The 18,026-nt window shown below is 43.0% G+C and overlaps 1 protein-coding gene across 2 annotated transcripts in view; it reads left to right on the top strand.

Moving 5' to 3' along the window:
- Positions 1-343: 343 nt before the first annotated feature.
- LOC112231099 (spindle assembly checkpoint kinase) overlaps positions 344-18,026 on the top strand; it is a 22,640-nt gene continuing 4,957 nt past the window's right edge. The window contains exons 1-2 of one of the 2 annotated variants that reach the window (XM_024397656.2): positions 344-1,535; positions 8,841-8,986. In XM_024397656.2, the coding sequence (XP_024253424.2) occupies positions 8,841-8,986 (146 nt within the window). In that variant the 5' untranslated portion in view covers positions 344-1,535. Of the gene's footprint in view, positions 1,542-8,840; positions 8,987-18,026 lie in introns of both variants that reach the window. The other variant, XM_024397646.2, reaches the window with a different exon arrangement.

Genomic DNA, 18,026 nt, shown 5'->3' with positions numbered 1-18,026 from the left:
TGTACAGAACAAGACTGGTTACTCGCATCAATGCCTCTGTCTCGTCATTTAACATTCAAACAGGATACTATGGGATTTTGACAATGAAGGCCTTTATCTACTTCCCCAGAGTCTGATGAACTCAAGGATACCATTCCTGTGGCGGGCCGGGCACAGTGCGCGCTAACCAAGGTGGCCAGGTACACGGTGTTTCCTCCGACGCATTGGTGCGGCTTGCTTCCGGGTTCGCTGCGCGCTGTGTTATGAAGCAGTGCGGCTTGGTTGGGTTGTGTATCAGAGGACGCATGACTTTCAACCTTCGTCTCTACCGAGCCCGTACGGGAGTTGTAGCGATGAGACAAGATAGTAGCTACTACAACAATTGGATACCACGAAATTGGGGAGAAAAAAGGGGTACAATTTAAAAAATATATATTAAAAAAAAGAGAAATCAGAAACGGAGATTATGGACTGCTTTGCTAGCGCCGATTGGAATATGTTCTGAGACTCCGCCGATAACATCGACAAGCTAACCACCTCTGTCACCGGCTTCATAAGTGAATGCATCGGCGAAGGTTCACTGCTCCTCCAATCAAAACTAAAGGACAGGGCTACCACAGACAACCCTGAGGCTACGGCTGAGGATAGGAACAAGTACAAGAAGTCCCGCTACGACCTCCGCAGAGTCATTAAACAAGCAAAAGGTCAATATAGGAATAAGGTGGAACCATACTACACAGGCACCGACGCCCGCCGAATGTTGCAGGAGTTATAGTCCATTACGGATTAAAAAGGAAGACGCAGCTATGGTCTACCCAACAATGCCTCTCTTCCAGAAAAACTCTATGCATTTTATGCATGCTTAGACATTAACACTGTATGAGGGCCCCCACTGACCCCAGAGGACTGATCTCGCGCTTCGAGGTCAACGTGATTTAAGTTCTTTAATGAGGGCCGGAGAGTATTCCAGGGCGAGTTCTCAGCGCATTCACAGATCAGCTGGAAGGCATATTCATGGTCATTTTCAACCTCTCCGTGTCCCAGTCTGTAATCCCAACATTTTAAAATGACTGCCATCATTCCTGTTCCCAAGAACTCTAAGGCTTCTTGCCACAATGATTACCACTCTGTGGCCCTCGCATCTAATCATAAAGTGCTTTGAAAGGCTGGATATGGAACACACCAGCAGACACCCTAAACTTGAACTGCGGATACTTGCAAGGGTTACAAAACACAATATACATCAAAGCACCAGCTCCTCCGCCAAGACCTGCCTGCGCTCTCAGCCCTGCCTTATATCAGTTTCTCTGCCTTATATCAGAGTCCCTGGCAGAGTTTAGCAAGCAGGAGCAGGTATGAGCAATTAGTTAATTATTTGGACATGTCTTTTCTTACAAGCTGTCCCACAGTTTCATCACAGTATGACACCAGATAAAGGGGCGTTAATACTTTAGGGGTGGGGCAGAGGAGAGGTCAAAAACACAGACAACTGTGTTCTCTCATGTTTAAACCTGACACAGCAAGACAGCAGCCATTCCTGAACTAAACTGACTGAGGTAGAGGTAAGATTATTTTATTTTTTAAGATATAAACTGTATTTGATTAACTTCCCATTTATAACAAGCATTAAGTTAATCAACTTTCCTTTTTAAAGTAGAACAAAGGAAATTGTGATTTTATATGAATATGTTGTATCAATATCCAATTAAATGTAAGTAGCTACTTGAGAGGATTGCAAATGTTATTGCCTATCATGAGGCATTAAAAAAACATGTATATCTGGTTTCTAGAGGTGTCAGCGTAATTTGCCCAATGTGGCCAATAGTGTAAAGGCAATGTCAGGAGAACTGCACATTGCTGGGGGGAAAAAGTAATTTTCATTCCTGTATACTTACAGTGCCTTCAGAAAGTATTCACCCAGCTTGACTTTTTCTACATTTTGTTGTGTTACACCCTGAATTTAAATTGGATACAATTTCGATTTTTATTCACTGGCCTAAAGACAATACCTCATAATATCAATGTTTTTTGCAATAAAAAATGAAAATCTGAAATGTCTTGTCAACTATTCAACCCCTTTGTTATGGCAAGCCTAAATTTAAGTTCAGGAGTAAATATATGTTTAACAAGTCACATAATAGGTTGCATGGACTGACTTTAAAACAATTACAGAGTTTAATGGCTATGATGGGAGAAAACTAAGGATGGATCAACAACATTGTAATTACTCCACGATACTAACCTAATTGACAGAGTTAAAAGAAGGAAGTCTGTACAGAGTAAAACATATTCCAAAACGTGAATCCTGTTTCAAGAAGGCACTAAAGTAATACTGCAAAAGATGTGGCAAAGCAATTAACCTTTTTTGGGGGGCCAAATCCAATACAACACATTACTGAGTACCACTCTCCATATGTTCAAGCATAGTGGTGGCTGCATCATGTTATGGGTATGCTTGTAATTGCAGCAGGACAATAACCTAAAACACAAGACCAGATCTACACTGGAGTTGCTTACCAAGAAGACAGTGAATGTTCCTGAGTGGCCAAGTTACAGTTTTGACTTAATTAAATCTACTTGCAAATCTATGGCAAGACCTGAAAATGGTTGTCTAGCAATGATCAACAACCAATTTGGCAGCGCTTAAAGAATTTTGAAAAGAATAATGGGCAAATGTTGCACAATACATGTGTGGAAAGCTCTTAGACTTACCCAGAAAGACTCACACTAGTGACGCCTCAAGGCACGGCATCTCAGTGCTTGAGGTGTCACTACAGACACCCTGGTTCGTATCTAGGCTGTATCACATCCGGCTGTGATGGGGAGTCCCATAGTGCATAGCCCGCAATTGGCCCAGCGCCCTCCAGGTTTGGCCAGGGTAGGCTGTCATTGTAAATAAGAATTTGTTCTCAACTGACTTGCCTAGTTAAATAAGGTTAAATGTTTTTGATTTTTTACAAAAAATTATAATCGCTGCCAAATGCTTTCTACAAAGTATTGACTAAGGGGTGTGAATACTCTTGTTAATGAGATATGTATTTCTGTATTTCATTTTCAATACATTTGCTAAATTAAAAATGTTTTAACTTTGTAATTATGGGCTATTGTGTGTGTGTAGATGGGTAAGAATTTTGTACAATTTTATTCATTTTGATTTCAGGCTGTAACAACAACATGTGGAATAAGTCAAAGGGTATCAATATTTTCTGAAGACACTGTACATGCTCATAGTTTAGCAATTCGCTCTTTTGCTTAAATAGCATGAGCTATGAATTCATTATTGTAATGCATTGTCACTCCCAACATCAAATCTTTTCAAATAATTGAAGTGTTGGGAACAGAAGTAGGGGTCACATTATATTTGATGGCAGGCCACAAATGGTCGCTGAAAGGTATTTACCTATCTTGATGGCTGTCCCTCAGACAGCTTTCCTCCTATACATAATTTATGTCTTGCTATGTCTCTGTCTAATCTCCACTGAGTGTACAAAACATTAGGAACACCTTCCTACTATTAAGTTGCACCCCCTTTTGCCCTCAGAACAGCCTCAATTCGTTGGGGCGTGGACTCTACAATGTGTAGGGATGCTGGCCCATGTTAACTCCAATACTTTCCACAGTTGTGTCAAATTGGCTGGATGTATTTTGGGTGGTGGACCATTCTTAATTCACATGGGAAACTGTTGAGTGTTAAAAACCCAAGTAGTGTTGCCGTTCTTGACACACTCAAACCAGTGCGCCTGGCACCTACTAACATACCCCTTTCAAAGGCACTTTAATATTTTGTCTTGCCCATCCACCCTCCATTCATTCATTCATTCATTCATTCATTCATTCATTCATGTCTCATAAAAATCCTTCTTTAACCTGTCTCCTGCCCTTTATCTACACTGATTTGAAGTGGATTAACAGGTGACCTCAAGGGATCATAGATTTCACCTGGTCAGTTTTGTACACTCAGTGTATATTGTTACTATGCAAATGGATGACGCAACACAGGATGTGACTTTTTGTTTCTGTGCAGAGTATGAAATAACCTGTTTGACATCATTTTACCCCGCTGGCATAAATAGGGTACTGCGCTATCAGGAATCTGGGAGTGCCTCAATTATTGTTGGTTGGTATTGAATGGATTAGAATTAATAGAATTTCCACCTTAATATATGAGAAATTGGTAGTGTCCGAATACCCATACTACATACTTAAACTGCATACTATGTACTCATCGTTGCATAATATTTAGCACGTACCATTTAGTAAAAAGTATGTCACGGCTGCAACGCAGGAGCAGCTCCTGACTGGCTGAGTAGGTGGGGCGGGACCGAGTGCAGCCTGATGGTAGCTAATTTCCAATTTGATTAATTTCTGTAAACTCGGAATAGAATAGAATAGGAATGGAGTTATAGGCCTACTCAGTCTGCCTAATCACATTCGACCCCATAGCCCATACAGCATCTCTTCTATTTAAAAAGGACTGAAGACAGAAAAGTCTCATTTGGTTCCATTTCAACATATTTATTAGTGAAACCAAATAGCCTAGTACACATAGCAAAACACTTCAAATGTTCAAATCGAAAGGCGATTGCCCAGGAAAAACGTGGACAGTCGGGTCCATCGCAAATTCAGAACCGCGTGACAGCAACATAATAAACTAAAGCACAGATCATTGAGAACGAGATCAGAATGACTGCTAAGGCTTGATCCATAAAGTAAATAAATAGGTAGCCTAGCCTAAACTTAAACAAGCCATATGTTCAAATCAAAAGGCCTGGTTCAAAAATGACATCAATAACACAGCCACATCCCGAATGTGCAGGCACATTCAGAAATCAAACGATGCTTTAGTAGGCCTATTTAGTTTAAAAAGCTCAGAGGAAGGCCAAGCGAACAATAACTTTTCAATGAGAAAACATAAATCCACTTTGGATTAAAAAATAAATAAAACTTCTGTTTTCAAATAAGTAGCCTACGATGCAATACTCGTGATTATTTTAAGGAAAACAAAAACTACTTAGCCTACATTTGAACACTACCACAGAACCTTCGCTATTTGGCATCTTCACAATTAAGTAGCCTAATTTTGTTTGGCTATTTGAAGAGACCTGGGGCCTTTCACTCGCAGCCCACCTCTTCCAATTCATTGTGGAATAGTGTGCATCGAATTTAAACCATATTAGATTTTCAAAAATTCTCATATGAGAAAATCGAATGTTTTAATACTGACAATGCGTCATGCGCGTTGTTTCCCGCTATTCGTTGATTCCGCTAGGGCATCCCCACCCATATCCTGTGGTGTAAAGTAACCTACTTTCAAGAACTACTTAAGTAGTTATGCTGTATTTTTACTTTACTTTTCTATTTCTGACAACTTTTACTTCACTATATATCCTAAAGAAAATTATTAACTTTTTACCCCATGCATTTTCATTGCATTTTGAATGCTTGGCAGGATAGGAACAGAACATCCTGGTCATCCTTACTGGCTCTGATCTGGCAGACTCACTAAACACAAATGCTTTGTTTGTAAATTACGTTGGAGTGTGCCCCTGGCTATCTGTAAATTTAAAAAAATAAATGTAGTCTGGTTTGCTTAATATAAAGAATTTGAAATTATTTATAATTTTACTTTTGATACTTAAGTATATTTTAGTAGTTTTAAATTCGATACTTTCAAATAAAATAAAAATGCATTTGTCACATGCGCCGAATACAAGTGTAGACCTTACCATGAAATGCTTGCTTACTTAAGCCCTTAACCAACAACGCAGCTCAAGAAAGTTCAAATATTTACTAAATAAACTAAAGTAAAATATTTTAATAAAAAGTAACACAATAACGAGGCTATATACATACCGATATCGTGTCAGTGTGCGGGGGTAAAGGTTAGTCAAGGTTATTTGTACATGTGGGTAGGGCTAAAGTGACTATGCATAGATAACAAACAGCGAGTGGCAGCAGTGTAAAACAAAGAGGGGGGTGTCAATGTAAATAGTCCGGGTTGCCATTTGATTAATTGTTCAGCCGTCTTGTGGTTTGGGGGTAGAAGCTGTTAAGGAGCCTTTTGGACCCAGACTTGGTGCTCCGGTACCGCTTGCTTTGCAGTAGCAGAGAGAACAGGCTATGACTTGGATGAATGGAGTCTTTGACAATTTTTTGTGCCTTCCTCTGACACTACCTAGTATATAACTCCTGGATGGCAGGAAGCTTGGTCCCAGTGATATACTGGGCCATACGCACTACCTTCTGTAGCACCTTACAGTCGGATCCCGAGCAGTTGCCATACCAAGCAGTGATGGAACCGGTCAGGATGCTCTCGATGGTGCAGTTGTACAACTTTTTAAGGATCTGGGGACGCATGCCAAATCTTTTCAGTCTCCCGAGGGGGAAAGGTGTTGTCGTGCCCTCTTCACGACTGTCTTGGTTTGCTTGGACCATGATAGTTTGTTGGTGATATGGACGCCAAGGAACTTGAAACTCTCGACCCGCTCCACTACAGCCCGTCAATGTTAATGGGGGCCTGTTCGGCCCTCCTTTGCCAGTAGTCCACGATCAGCTCCTTTTGTCTTGCCCACATTGAGGGAGAGGTTGTCCTGGCACCAGACTGCCAGGTCTCTGACCTCCCTATAGGCTTTCTCGTTGTTGTTGATCAGGCTGTTGTGTCGTCAGCAAACTTAATGGTGTTGGAGTCGTGCTTGGCCACGCAGTCGTGGGTGAACAGGGAGTAGAGAAGGGGACTAAGCATGCACCCCTGAGAGGCCCCAGTGTTGAAGATCAGCGTGGCGGATGTGTTGTTGCTTACCCTTACTACCTGGGGGTGGCCCTTCAGGAAGTCCAGGATCCAGTTGCAGAGGTAGTGTTTAGTCCCATGGTCCTTAGCTTAGTGATGAGCTTTGGACGCTAACGCTGAGAACACTGAATGCTGGGGCGGTATGCGAATTGGAGTGGGTCTAGGGTTTGAGGTTTTGATGGTGTTTATGTGAGTCATGACCAGCCTTTCAAAGCACTTCATGGCTACCGATGTGAGTGCTACGGGGCGGTAGTCATTTCGGCACGTTCCCTTCGCTTTCTTGGGCACAGGGACTATGGTGGTCTGCTTGAAACATGTAGGTATTACAGACTGGGTCAGGGAGTTTTAAAATGTCAGTGAAGACACTTGCCAGTTGGTCTGTGCATTCTCTGAGTACACGTCCTGGTAATCCGCCTGGCCCCGCGGCCTTGTGAATGTTGACCTTTTTAAAGATCTTGCTCACATCGGCTACGGAGAGCGTGATCACACAGTTGTCCGGAACAGCTGGTGCTCTCATGCATGCTTCAGTGTTGCTTGCCTCGAAGCGAACATAAAAGGCATTTAGCTTGTCTGGTATGATCGAGTCACTGGGCAGCTCGCGTCTGGGTTTCCCTTTGTAATCGTTTGCAAGCCCTGCAACATCCGACGAGCGTCAGAGCCGGAGTATTAGGATTCAATCTTAGTCCTGTACTGACGCTTTGCCTGTTTAATGGTTCGTCTGAGGGCATAGCGGGATTTCTTATAAGCGTCCGGATTAGTGTCCCACTCCTTGAAAGCGGGCAGATCTAGCCTTTTAGCTCGGTGCAGATGTTGCCTGTAATCCATGGCTTCTGGTTGGGATATGTACACACGGTCACTGTGGGGACAATGTCGTCTATGCACTTATTGATGAAGCCGGTGATTAAGGTGGTATACTCCTCAATGTCATTGGATAAACAACGGAACATATTCCAGTCTGTACTAGCAAAACAGTCCTGTAGCGTAGCATCGACTTCATCTGACCACTTCCGTATTGAGCTAGTCACTGGTACTTCCTACTTTAGTTTTTGCTTATAAGCAGGAATCAAGAGGATAGAATTATATTCATGTTAACCAAATGGACGGCAAGGGAGAGCTTTGTATGCGTCTCTGTGTGTGGAGTAAAGGTGGCTAAGAGTATTCTTTCCTCAGGTTGCACATGTGACATGCTGGTAGAAATGAGGTAAAACGGATTTAAGTTTGTCTGCATTAAAGTCCCTGGCCACTAGGAGTGCTGCTTCTGGATGAGCATTTTCTTATTTGCTTATGGCCTTTTACAGCTCGTTGAGAGCGGTCTTAGTGCCAGCATCAGTTTGTGGTGGTAAATAGACGGCTACGAATAATATAGATGAAAACACTCTTTGTAGATAGTGTGGTCTACAGCTTATCATGAGGTACTCAGGCGAGCAATAACTTGAGATTTCTTTAATATTAGACATTGCGCACCAGCTGTTATTGACAGATTGACCAACCCCCAACCCTCACAAGTTCATTTAAAACCAGGTACATTCATACTTTTACTCAAGTAGTATTTTGCTGGACTTTTACTTGAGTCATTTTCTATTAAGTTATCTTTACTTTTGCTCAATTATGACCATTGGGTACTTTTTCCACCATGCGTATATCTAATTGTTCAGCAGTTGTCAAAGCCAAACTGAGAATGACATCCGGGCATTTAAAACATACTTGATTTTTTAAATGTTGCATACTATAAACTTTATTTTTTCACATACTCAAACAACCTACTATTTAGGACTGAAGTATGGGTAGGCTATTCGGACACGGCCACTGTCTGTAGAATTTCTCTGTTCTACAGTTGCAACATTGTTTGCTTTAGTTTGTAGTCAACAGACACACCCTTCTCATCCACTCCATGATTTAATTCGGAATTCTCTCTTTGTCTTTGTAACTTTGAGAGAATTGACTTTGTAGGGTGTACTTTAACTTTACAATAGTACTATAACAATTGTTATGCAGAGGTCAATGCTTTAGTAGTTTTTGGTCACATTTCTATCGGATCTTGACCCCACTGCCCACTCCCCACCAAACCCCCTAGATGGAGTATTCCACCAAAACTCTTGCTGCTGGCTGCTTTGGGAAGATCTACAGGGAGAAGTACAATGACACCTGGGCTGCAATCAAGAAGGTACCACAACACTTAATCAATAGGAGAGACCTGGAGAGAGAGTGTCAAGTATACAAGTGAGTATGACAGACAATGTGCTATCATGGTAGGTTGCTAAATGGTGATATCAGCCCAGAGGGAAAGGATTTTGATCAGTGGTCTTTTTTTCATCTCTGTAGAAATATGGGAGATCTCAATTTTGTATCATTTATCTGAACTGTTTCTCCTAAGAGAATGAATTCTTGAAACTTTCTTGAGACAAATGAGCTCGGATTGAGACTTCCATTTGAGAAGCATGAGAAATAGAGGAGATCTTATCATTGTATCCTCATGAGCTAATTTATTGCACCAGAAATGCCTTTTTGAGCAATAAGGAGATGCATTATAAAAATGTGCATGCATTAAACACATTCAAGTATCACAACAACAGATTCCTTAAATGTTAACAACTTTTAATGTTTAATGGGGTTGTTTTATACAACATTGTCAAACATACAAAGATAATGACTGGGAAGAGTTTAGATTGCTTTTAATACAAAATAGTATTGCTGTTACGGTTTTCTTCCGTTGAAGGAGAGTCGGACCAAAATTTAGCGTGGTTAATTCGATACATGTTTAATGTAGACAAACCACGATCAATACAAAACAACAAACGGAATGTGAAAACCTAAACAGCCTATCTGGTGAAATACAAAACACTGAGACAGGAACAATCACCCACGAAACACTCAAAAATATGGCTGCCTAAATATGTTTCCCAATCAAAGACAACGAGAATCACCTGCCTCTGATTGAGAACCGCCTCAGGCAACCATAGACTTTGCTAGAACACCCCACTAAGCCACAATCCCAAAACCTACGAAAAACCCCCATACATAAACACAACACAAAATAAACCCATGTCACACCCTGGCCTGACCAAATAAATATAGAGAACACAAAATACTAAGACCAGGGCGTGACAATTGCTTGTAAAATATCAAAATAGTCCAAATATGGCCTTCTCTAAAATAGGTGTGAAATTGAAAGTGCTGTCATTAACCCCATATAAAAAAAAGGGCTGGCGCACACAATAAAAAAAGTTGGTAGAGGTGCTGACTGACGGCAAGTAAAACTGTATGCTATTTAAAAATAGTCAAACACTATATACAGGCTCCCAGTAATTTATTGGGTAAACCACAAACGTTTCGCCACCCTATTTAGACAGAGCCAAAGTGGAAAACTCCCTGCAAAATGCCTGGGGGAGCTGTCTAAAAAGTTGTCAGTCAGCACCTACCATCTCATAACTGGTACAAACTGTACCAACTTCACACTTAGCGAAACTCTGTATAAATACTGAAGTCTGAAATTGAATGTGTCATCACTAACCCGTGAACACTTGAACAGATGATTGTAAACATCTTACATGTGTCAAAATGGACCTGGGGTTCACCTGAAATGCAGATGAACCCACATTAAATTACATCATTTATAGGGATTAGGGCTGGGAATTGCCAGGGACCTCATGATACAATATTATCGTGATACGATATGTTTTTGCGATTCTCACTATTCTATATGTATTGTAATTCCACACTGAGATATTATTTTGATTCGATATTCCAAACATATTGCTCACCGACCATATGTCTGCTGCAGAGAGATGAGAGAGCCATGCGAAAACAAGTTTTGATCGGTCACGGAAATAAGTGTTGAGTAAAAATTGGCTCCCTTTTTAAAAAGAAGAGGGAGAACAAGCAATGAAGGAAGAATACTGTAGTTTTGGTGCAGGTACAGCCAACTAGCGCACAAAATTATATTGCGACATTGTCAAAACGATACAATATAGCGTCAAAGATTATATCCCGATATTTAACTGTATTGATGCTTAGCTTTATTACTATTAGGGTTGTCCTGATGCCAAAATATTACCCACAAAACAATGCCTGTGTAATGAGTATGATGGGAGACGGAGTGCTGGTTTCAAACGCAGGGTAGGTGTTTTATTTGGTAAAGGAAAACACAGGAGGTGGCAGGGTCCAGGGACAGGCAGAAGGTCAACAGGCCAAAAACCTTGTCAGTGACCTTGTCAAACTACGACACACAGGAGGACTAATATGGAATTAAACAGCGCTCTGACTAGAATGTGTACAAAAACAATACCTCACAATGATGGGGTGTAATGAACTGAACTAAATAATGTGTGTAAATGACATACAGGTGTGTGTGAACAGGTGATCAGAATTCAGGTGATTGGGATCTGGAGAGTGAGCTGCGTTCAGGGGATCTGTGTGTTTGAGAGTGTGAGTTGGAAGCAAAGTATCACGATACTACTGCAGAACTTTTTTATCACTGATATCCACATCTTGTATCAATATAACACTGAATTTTACCTCACGCTATTCACAAACTGTATATGACTGTGGTAGCTGCTGTTGTTGTGTGAGTGGTGGTTACGGTGTCTGCCGTGGTCTCTGGAGCCCAGGCTGTCTCATCTGTAGACCCTCTCTCTCGCTCTGAGTGGTGCGAGTGGTGGGAATACAAATGCTCTGTCACGTGCTCCCTCTCCGGCCTCTAGGTCACCAGGCTGCTCGTTATGGCACACATGTGTCACCATCATTACGCGCACCTGTTTATCATCAGACTCACTTGGACTCCATCCCTTCCCTGATTACCTTCCCTTTGTATGTCACTCCCTTTGGTTCCTTCCCCAGGCGTTATTGTTTATGTGTCATGTCTGCATTTATGGTTCTTATTTTGTATTATGGTGTGCTTATTTATTAAAACACACACTCCCTGAACATGCTTCCCGACTCTCAGCACACATCGTCACAGAATAACGCCACACCTAAGGGAAGCATCAGGGAGTGTGTTTTTTGTGTCAGGTGGAATGATGTCGGGTCCGGGAGCCGCTACAATCTTTGATCCCTCCGCCGGCTCGCCAGGCTCCCCTGCCTCCGCCAGGCTCCCCTGCCTCCGCCAGGCTTGCCCTGCCTCCGCCAGGCTCCCCTGCCTCCGCCAGACTCGCCTGCTTCCGCCGGCTCTTGTGCCTCAGTTGGTTTGTCAGGTTACCGTGCATCAGCAGGGGTGACGGTCCGCTCCTGATCCCCGGGGTCGTCCCTTTGGTTGGCCACCTGCGGCTGGAGCCGAACGCGCCGGGGAGGGGGTACCGTCACGTATGCTTTCTCTCCGGCACTCTAGGTCGCCATTCTCCCTGCTCAGCCAGATTGATAGGTTTCCAGCACCTCAGCAGAGGTAACCGGTCCGCTCCGGATCCCCTGGATCGTCATTTTGGTCGGCGTTCTGCGGCTAGAGCAGCGCGTCGGGAGGGTGTACTTTCACATGTACTCCCTCTCCGGCCTCTAGGTCACCAGGCTGCTCGTTATGGCGCACACCTGTCACCATCGTTACGCGCACCTGTGCATCAGACTCACCTGGAATCCACCACTTCTCTGATTACCTTCCTTTATATGTCACTCCCTTTAGTTCCTTCCCCAGGCGTTATTGTTCCTGTGTCATGTCTGTGCGTTGTTCGTGTTTATTATTTTGTCTTACGTTGTGTTTATTTATTAGAACACTCACTCCCTGAACTTGCTTCCTGACTCTCAGCGCACATCGTTCCATGCTCTAACTTAACAGCGTCTGTATGTAATAGAACATACGTTTGGCATAGAGGAACTAGGTCACTATATCTGCTTGGATAAAATAGTAGCTAGCAAGATGGAGATCAGAGGTTCTTTTTAATGAATGCATTTCACAAGTGGCTAGTTTTCATCAACTATCTTCAGTAAAACCACAGCAAAGGTTTTGCCTGCAAACTTTTTTTTATTGTATTATTTTTATTTCACCTTTTATTTAACCAGGTAGGCTAGTTGAGAACAAGTTCTCATTTACAACTGCGACCTGGCCAAGATAAAGCAAATCAGTGCGACACAAACGACAACGGTGTTAAACATGGAATAAACAAACATACAGTCAATAACACAATAGAAATGGTGTGTTTATATACAGTGTGTGCAAATGACATAGGGCAATAAATAGGTCATAGTGGTGAAATAATTACAGTTTAGCAAATAAACACTGGAGTGATAGATGTGCAAGTAGAGATACTGGGGTGCAAAGGAACAAAAATAAATAACAGTATGGGGATGGGGTAGTTGGATGGGCTATTTACAGATGGGCTATGTGCAGTAATCTGTGAGCTGCTCTGACAGCTGGTGCTTAAAGTTAGTGAGGGAGAGTCTCTAGCTTCAGTGATTTTTGCAATTCGATCCAGTCATTGGCAGCAGAGAACTGGAAGGAAAGGCAGCCAAACGAGGAATTGGCTTTGGGGGTGACCAGTGAAATATACCTGCTGGAGAACGTGCTGCTATGATGACCAGTGAGCTGAGATTAGGCAGGGCTTTACCTAGCAAAGACTTATAGATGACCTGGAGCCAGGGGGTTTGGTGACGAATATGAAGCGAGGGCCAGCCAACAAGAGCATACGAGAGCATACAGGTCACAGTGGTGGGTAGTATAGTCACTTTGGTGACTAAACGGATGGCACTGTGATAGACTGCATCCAATTTGCTGAGTAGAGTGTTGGAGGCTATTTTGTAAATGCCATCGCCGAAGTCAAGGATCGGCAGGATAGTCAGTTTTACGAGGGTATGTTTGGCAGCATGAGTGAAGGATGCTTTGTTGCCAAATAGGAAGCCGATTCTAGATTTAATTTTGGATTGGAGATGCTTAATGTGAGTCTGGAAGGAGAGACTTTGGTTTGGCTGGTGATTTGTTGGGAGAGTTGTCTGTCTGAAGAGGACCCACCCGGAAAAAAATATCCCTTATCAAAGATGCCAAAATAGTCCGACATTGAAATCAGACCCTAGTCACTTGCCCAGGGTCGGATTTTCTAGACTACTGTTATGCATGTTTATAGCCTAATGTTATACTTGTATTATTATCTTCCATAGACTCAATGTCACCCCAACAGGGTGTAGGGTGTTTCAATACAAATAACTTTTATTTCCTGAGGGAACTTCATGTGTGGTGACATGACGGACTGACCTGGCAACAGAGTAGCCCGAGTCCTGTGAGAACGGAGTCCAGGAGTGAGGTGTGTAGTGCCTTCCTTTTCCCAGGGAGGAAGCAGAGGAGCCTGGGGTGTAGGGTTCCCCCATGGAGGAGGGGGGCGTGTCTAGATGCTGTTAACTGAAGCTCGTGTCCACAGAGCAGGGGCTGGTGCATCTGGGGTTAAGTGCTAGCATCCCTGCTGCCAAGCCAGCTATCTCAGAGGACAGCTTCCGCCTGATATCTGAAGACTGCACAGAAACAATGAGAAGAGCGGATTAGGTAGATACATTACACAAAAGCAGGCAATGAGTCTCAAGCATGAGGGACCATAAAGGTAAATCATAAATATTACATGAAAATGATGGTTGTGATAAGCCTCAGGTCAGGGCCCCCTGTAGGCACAGTCTGGGCCGTGTATGAGCCATTCATCAGGTCATAATACTTCTTCCTCTACTGGCCTGCAGATACACACACTCGCACACAGACAAACATGTCTATAAAAAAATATATATATATATATAACTTTATTTGTCACATACACATGGTTGGCAGATGTTAATGAGAGTGTAGCTAAATGCTTGTGCTTCTAGTTCCGACCATGCAGTAATATCTAACAAGTAATCTAACCTAACAATTTCACAACAACTACCTTATACACACAAGTGTAAAGGAATGAATAAAAATATGTACATAAAAATATATGAATGAGCGATGGCCGAACGGCATAGGCAATATGCAGTAGATGGCATAAAGTACAATATATACATATGAGATGAGTAATGTAGGGTATGTAAACATTATTAAAGTGGCATTGTTTTAAAGTGGCTAGTGATACATTTATTACATCAATTATTCATTATTAAAGTGGCTAGAAATGAGTCAGTATGTTGGCAGCAGCCACTGTTTTTCAGTCTCGGTCCCAGCTTTGATGCACCTGTACTGACCTTGCCTTATGGATGATAGCGGGGTGAACAGGCAGTGACTCGGGTCGTTGTTGTCCTTGATGATCTTTTTGGCCTTCCTGTGACATTGGGTGGTGTAGGTGCACTGGAGGGCAGGTAGTTTGCCCCCGGTGATGCGTTGTGCAGACCTCACTACCCTCTGGAGAGCCTCACGGTTGTGGGCAGAGCAGTTGCCGTACCAGGCGGTGATACAGCCCGACAGGATGCTCTCGATTGTGCATCTGTAAAAGTTTGAGTGCTTTTGTTGACAACAAATTTCTTCAGCCTCCTGAGGCGCTGCTGCACCTCCTTCACCACGCTGTCTGTGTGGGTGGACCATTTCAGTTTGTCCGTGATGTGTACGCCGAGGAACTTAACTTTCCACCTTCTCCACTACTGTCCCGTCGATGTGGATAGGGGGCTGCTCCCTCTGCTGTTTCCTGAAGTCCACAATCATCTCCTTTGTTTTGTTGACATTGAGTGTGAGGTTATTTTCCTGACAACACACCTCCTCCCTGTAGGCCGTCTCGTCATTGTTGGTAATCAAGCCTACCACTGTAGTGTCGTCTGTGGACCTATTGGAGTGGGTCTAGGGTGTCAGGTAGGGTGGAGGTGATATGGTCCTTGACTAGTCTCTCAGAGCACTTCATGATGACGGAAGTGAGTGCTACGGGGCGATAGTCATTTAGGTCAGTTACCTTCGCTTTCTTAGCATGTGGGAACAGCAGACTGGGATAAGGATGACTGAATATGTCCGTAAACACACCAGCCAGATGGTCTGTGCATGCTCTGAGGACGCGGCTGGGGATGCCGTCTGGGCCGGCAGCCTTGCGAGGGTTATCACGTTTAAATGTTTTACTCACGTTGTCTGCAGTGAAGGAGAGCCTGCAGGTTTTGGTAGGGGGCCGTGTCAGTAGCACTGTGTTGTCCTCAAAGCGAGCAAAGAAGCTGTTTAGTTTGTCTGGGAGCAAGACATCGTGGTCCGCGACGGGGCTGATTTTCCTTTTGTAGTCCGTGATTGACTGTAGACCCTACCACATACCTCTCGTGTCTGAGCCGTTGAATTGCGATTCTACTTTGTCTCTATACTGACGCTTAGCTTGTTTGATTGCCTTGCGGAGGAAATAGCTACACGGTTTGTATTCGGTCATGTTTCCAGTTTTGCGCGAATGCTGCCATCAATCCACGGTTTCTGGTTGGGGAATGTTTTAATAGACGCTGTGGGTACAACATCTGTGATGCACTTGCTAATAAACTCGCTCACCAAATCAGCGTATTCATCATTGTTATTGTCCGACGCTATGCGGAACATATCCCAGTCTACGTGATCAAAGCAATCTTGAAGCGTGGAATCTGATTGATCGGACCAGCGTTGAACAGATCTGAACACAGACGCTTCCTGTTTTAGTTTCTGTCTATAGACTGGGAGCAACAAAATGGAGTCGTGGTCAGATTTTCCGAAAGGAGGGCGGGGGAGTTCTTTATATGCATCACGGAAGTTAGAATAACAATGATCCAGGGTTTTGCCAGCCCGGGTCGCGCATTCGATATGCTGATAAAATTTAGGGAGCCTTGTTTTCAGATTAGCCTTATTAAAATCCCCAGCTACAATAAATGCAGCCTCAGGATATGTGGATTCTAGTTTACATAGTCAAATTATGTTCTTTCAGGGCCGTCGATGTGTCTGATTGGGGCGGGATATACATGACTGTGATTATGAGCGAAGAGAATTCTCTTGGTAGATAATGCGGTCGGCATTTGATTGTAAGGAATTATAGGTCAGGTGAACAAAAGGACTTGAGTTCCTGTATGTTGTGATGATCACACCACGTCTCGTTAATCATAAGGCATACATCCCCGCTCTTCTTACCAGAGAGATTGTTTCTGTCGGCACGATGCGTGAAGAAGCAAGGTGGCTGTACCGACTCTGATGACGTATCCCGAGTGAGCCATGTTTCCGTGAAACAAAGAACGTTACAGTCTCTGATGTCTCTCTGGAAGGCAACCCTTGCTCGGATTTCGTCTACCTTGTTGTCAAGAGACTGGTCATTGGCGAGTAGTATGCTCTGGAGCGGTGCGCCCGTCTAAGGAGCCTGACCAGAAGACCGCTTCGTCTGCCCCTTCTGCTGCGCCGTTGTTTTGGGTCGCCGGCTGGGATCTGATCCATTGTCCTGGGTGGTGGACCAAACAGAGGATCCGCTTCGGGAAAGTCATATTCCTGGTCGTAATGTTGGTGAGTTGACGTTGCTCTTATATCCAATAGTTCCTCCCGACTGTATGTAATAAAACCTAATATTTCCTGGGGTAACAATGTAAGAAATAACACATTTAAAAAAAACTAAATACTGCATAGTTTCCTAAGAACGCGAAGTGAGGCGGCCATCACTGTCTCTATATGACAAGGTTGTCATATAAAGAAATGTAAAATCTTTCCAGTGCAAAGATATTGAGTACAAAAATTTCTCATGTCTCTATGACACAACTCTATGCATCGTGTAAAAAAGGCCATTCTGTTCCTCCTCTCTAGTCTCTAGCTACCCAGCTTTCCCGCAGTCCCCTGTTAGTTTGGCAGCTGATGCATTGTAAATGTTTATCATAAGAACTAGCCTAAACACATATTGGCACTGACAGTTAAAATTATCAACACTAAATAGACACTTGTTAACTAGCTAGCTATACATTTCACGATTCCAGAGGTAAGAATACACAGTCTATCAGCCTGGTCTCATAGACTAGACGTAACATAGTAAATGTAAATCCAGGACACTCAAATTAGAATATGTTACATTTGGTATGGTTACATAAAACAGAAGGTTACTTGGTTAGTCGGGGTCGATGGGTAGGGGTATAACGCGAACCTCTAACAACCTGAAGGTTGCGTGTTTGAATCTCATCACGGAAGACATTAGCATTTTAGCAAATTGTCAACTTTGCAACTACTTAGCATTTTAGCTAACCCTTCCCCTAACCCCTAGCCTAGCTAACATTAGGTGGCTAACACTAGCTAATGTTATCCATATCATACAAATTCATAACATATGTATTTTCAAATTTGTAACATTGTATGAATTGCAAATTGCTAACGTTAGCTGTGTTTAGCTAGCTGGCTAATGTTAGTATAACAATATTTTCAACCCACTAG

This window comes from Oncorhynchus tshawytscha, linkage group LG03 (genome assembly GCF_018296145.1).
Source record: "Oncorhynchus tshawytscha isolate Ot180627B linkage group LG03, Otsh_v2.0, whole genome shotgun sequence".
Classification (NCBI taxonomy): domain Eukaryota; kingdom Metazoa; phylum Chordata; class Actinopteri; order Salmoniformes; family Salmonidae; genus Oncorhynchus; species Oncorhynchus tshawytscha.
This window is presented reverse-complemented; position numbering and strand designations above follow the sequence as displayed.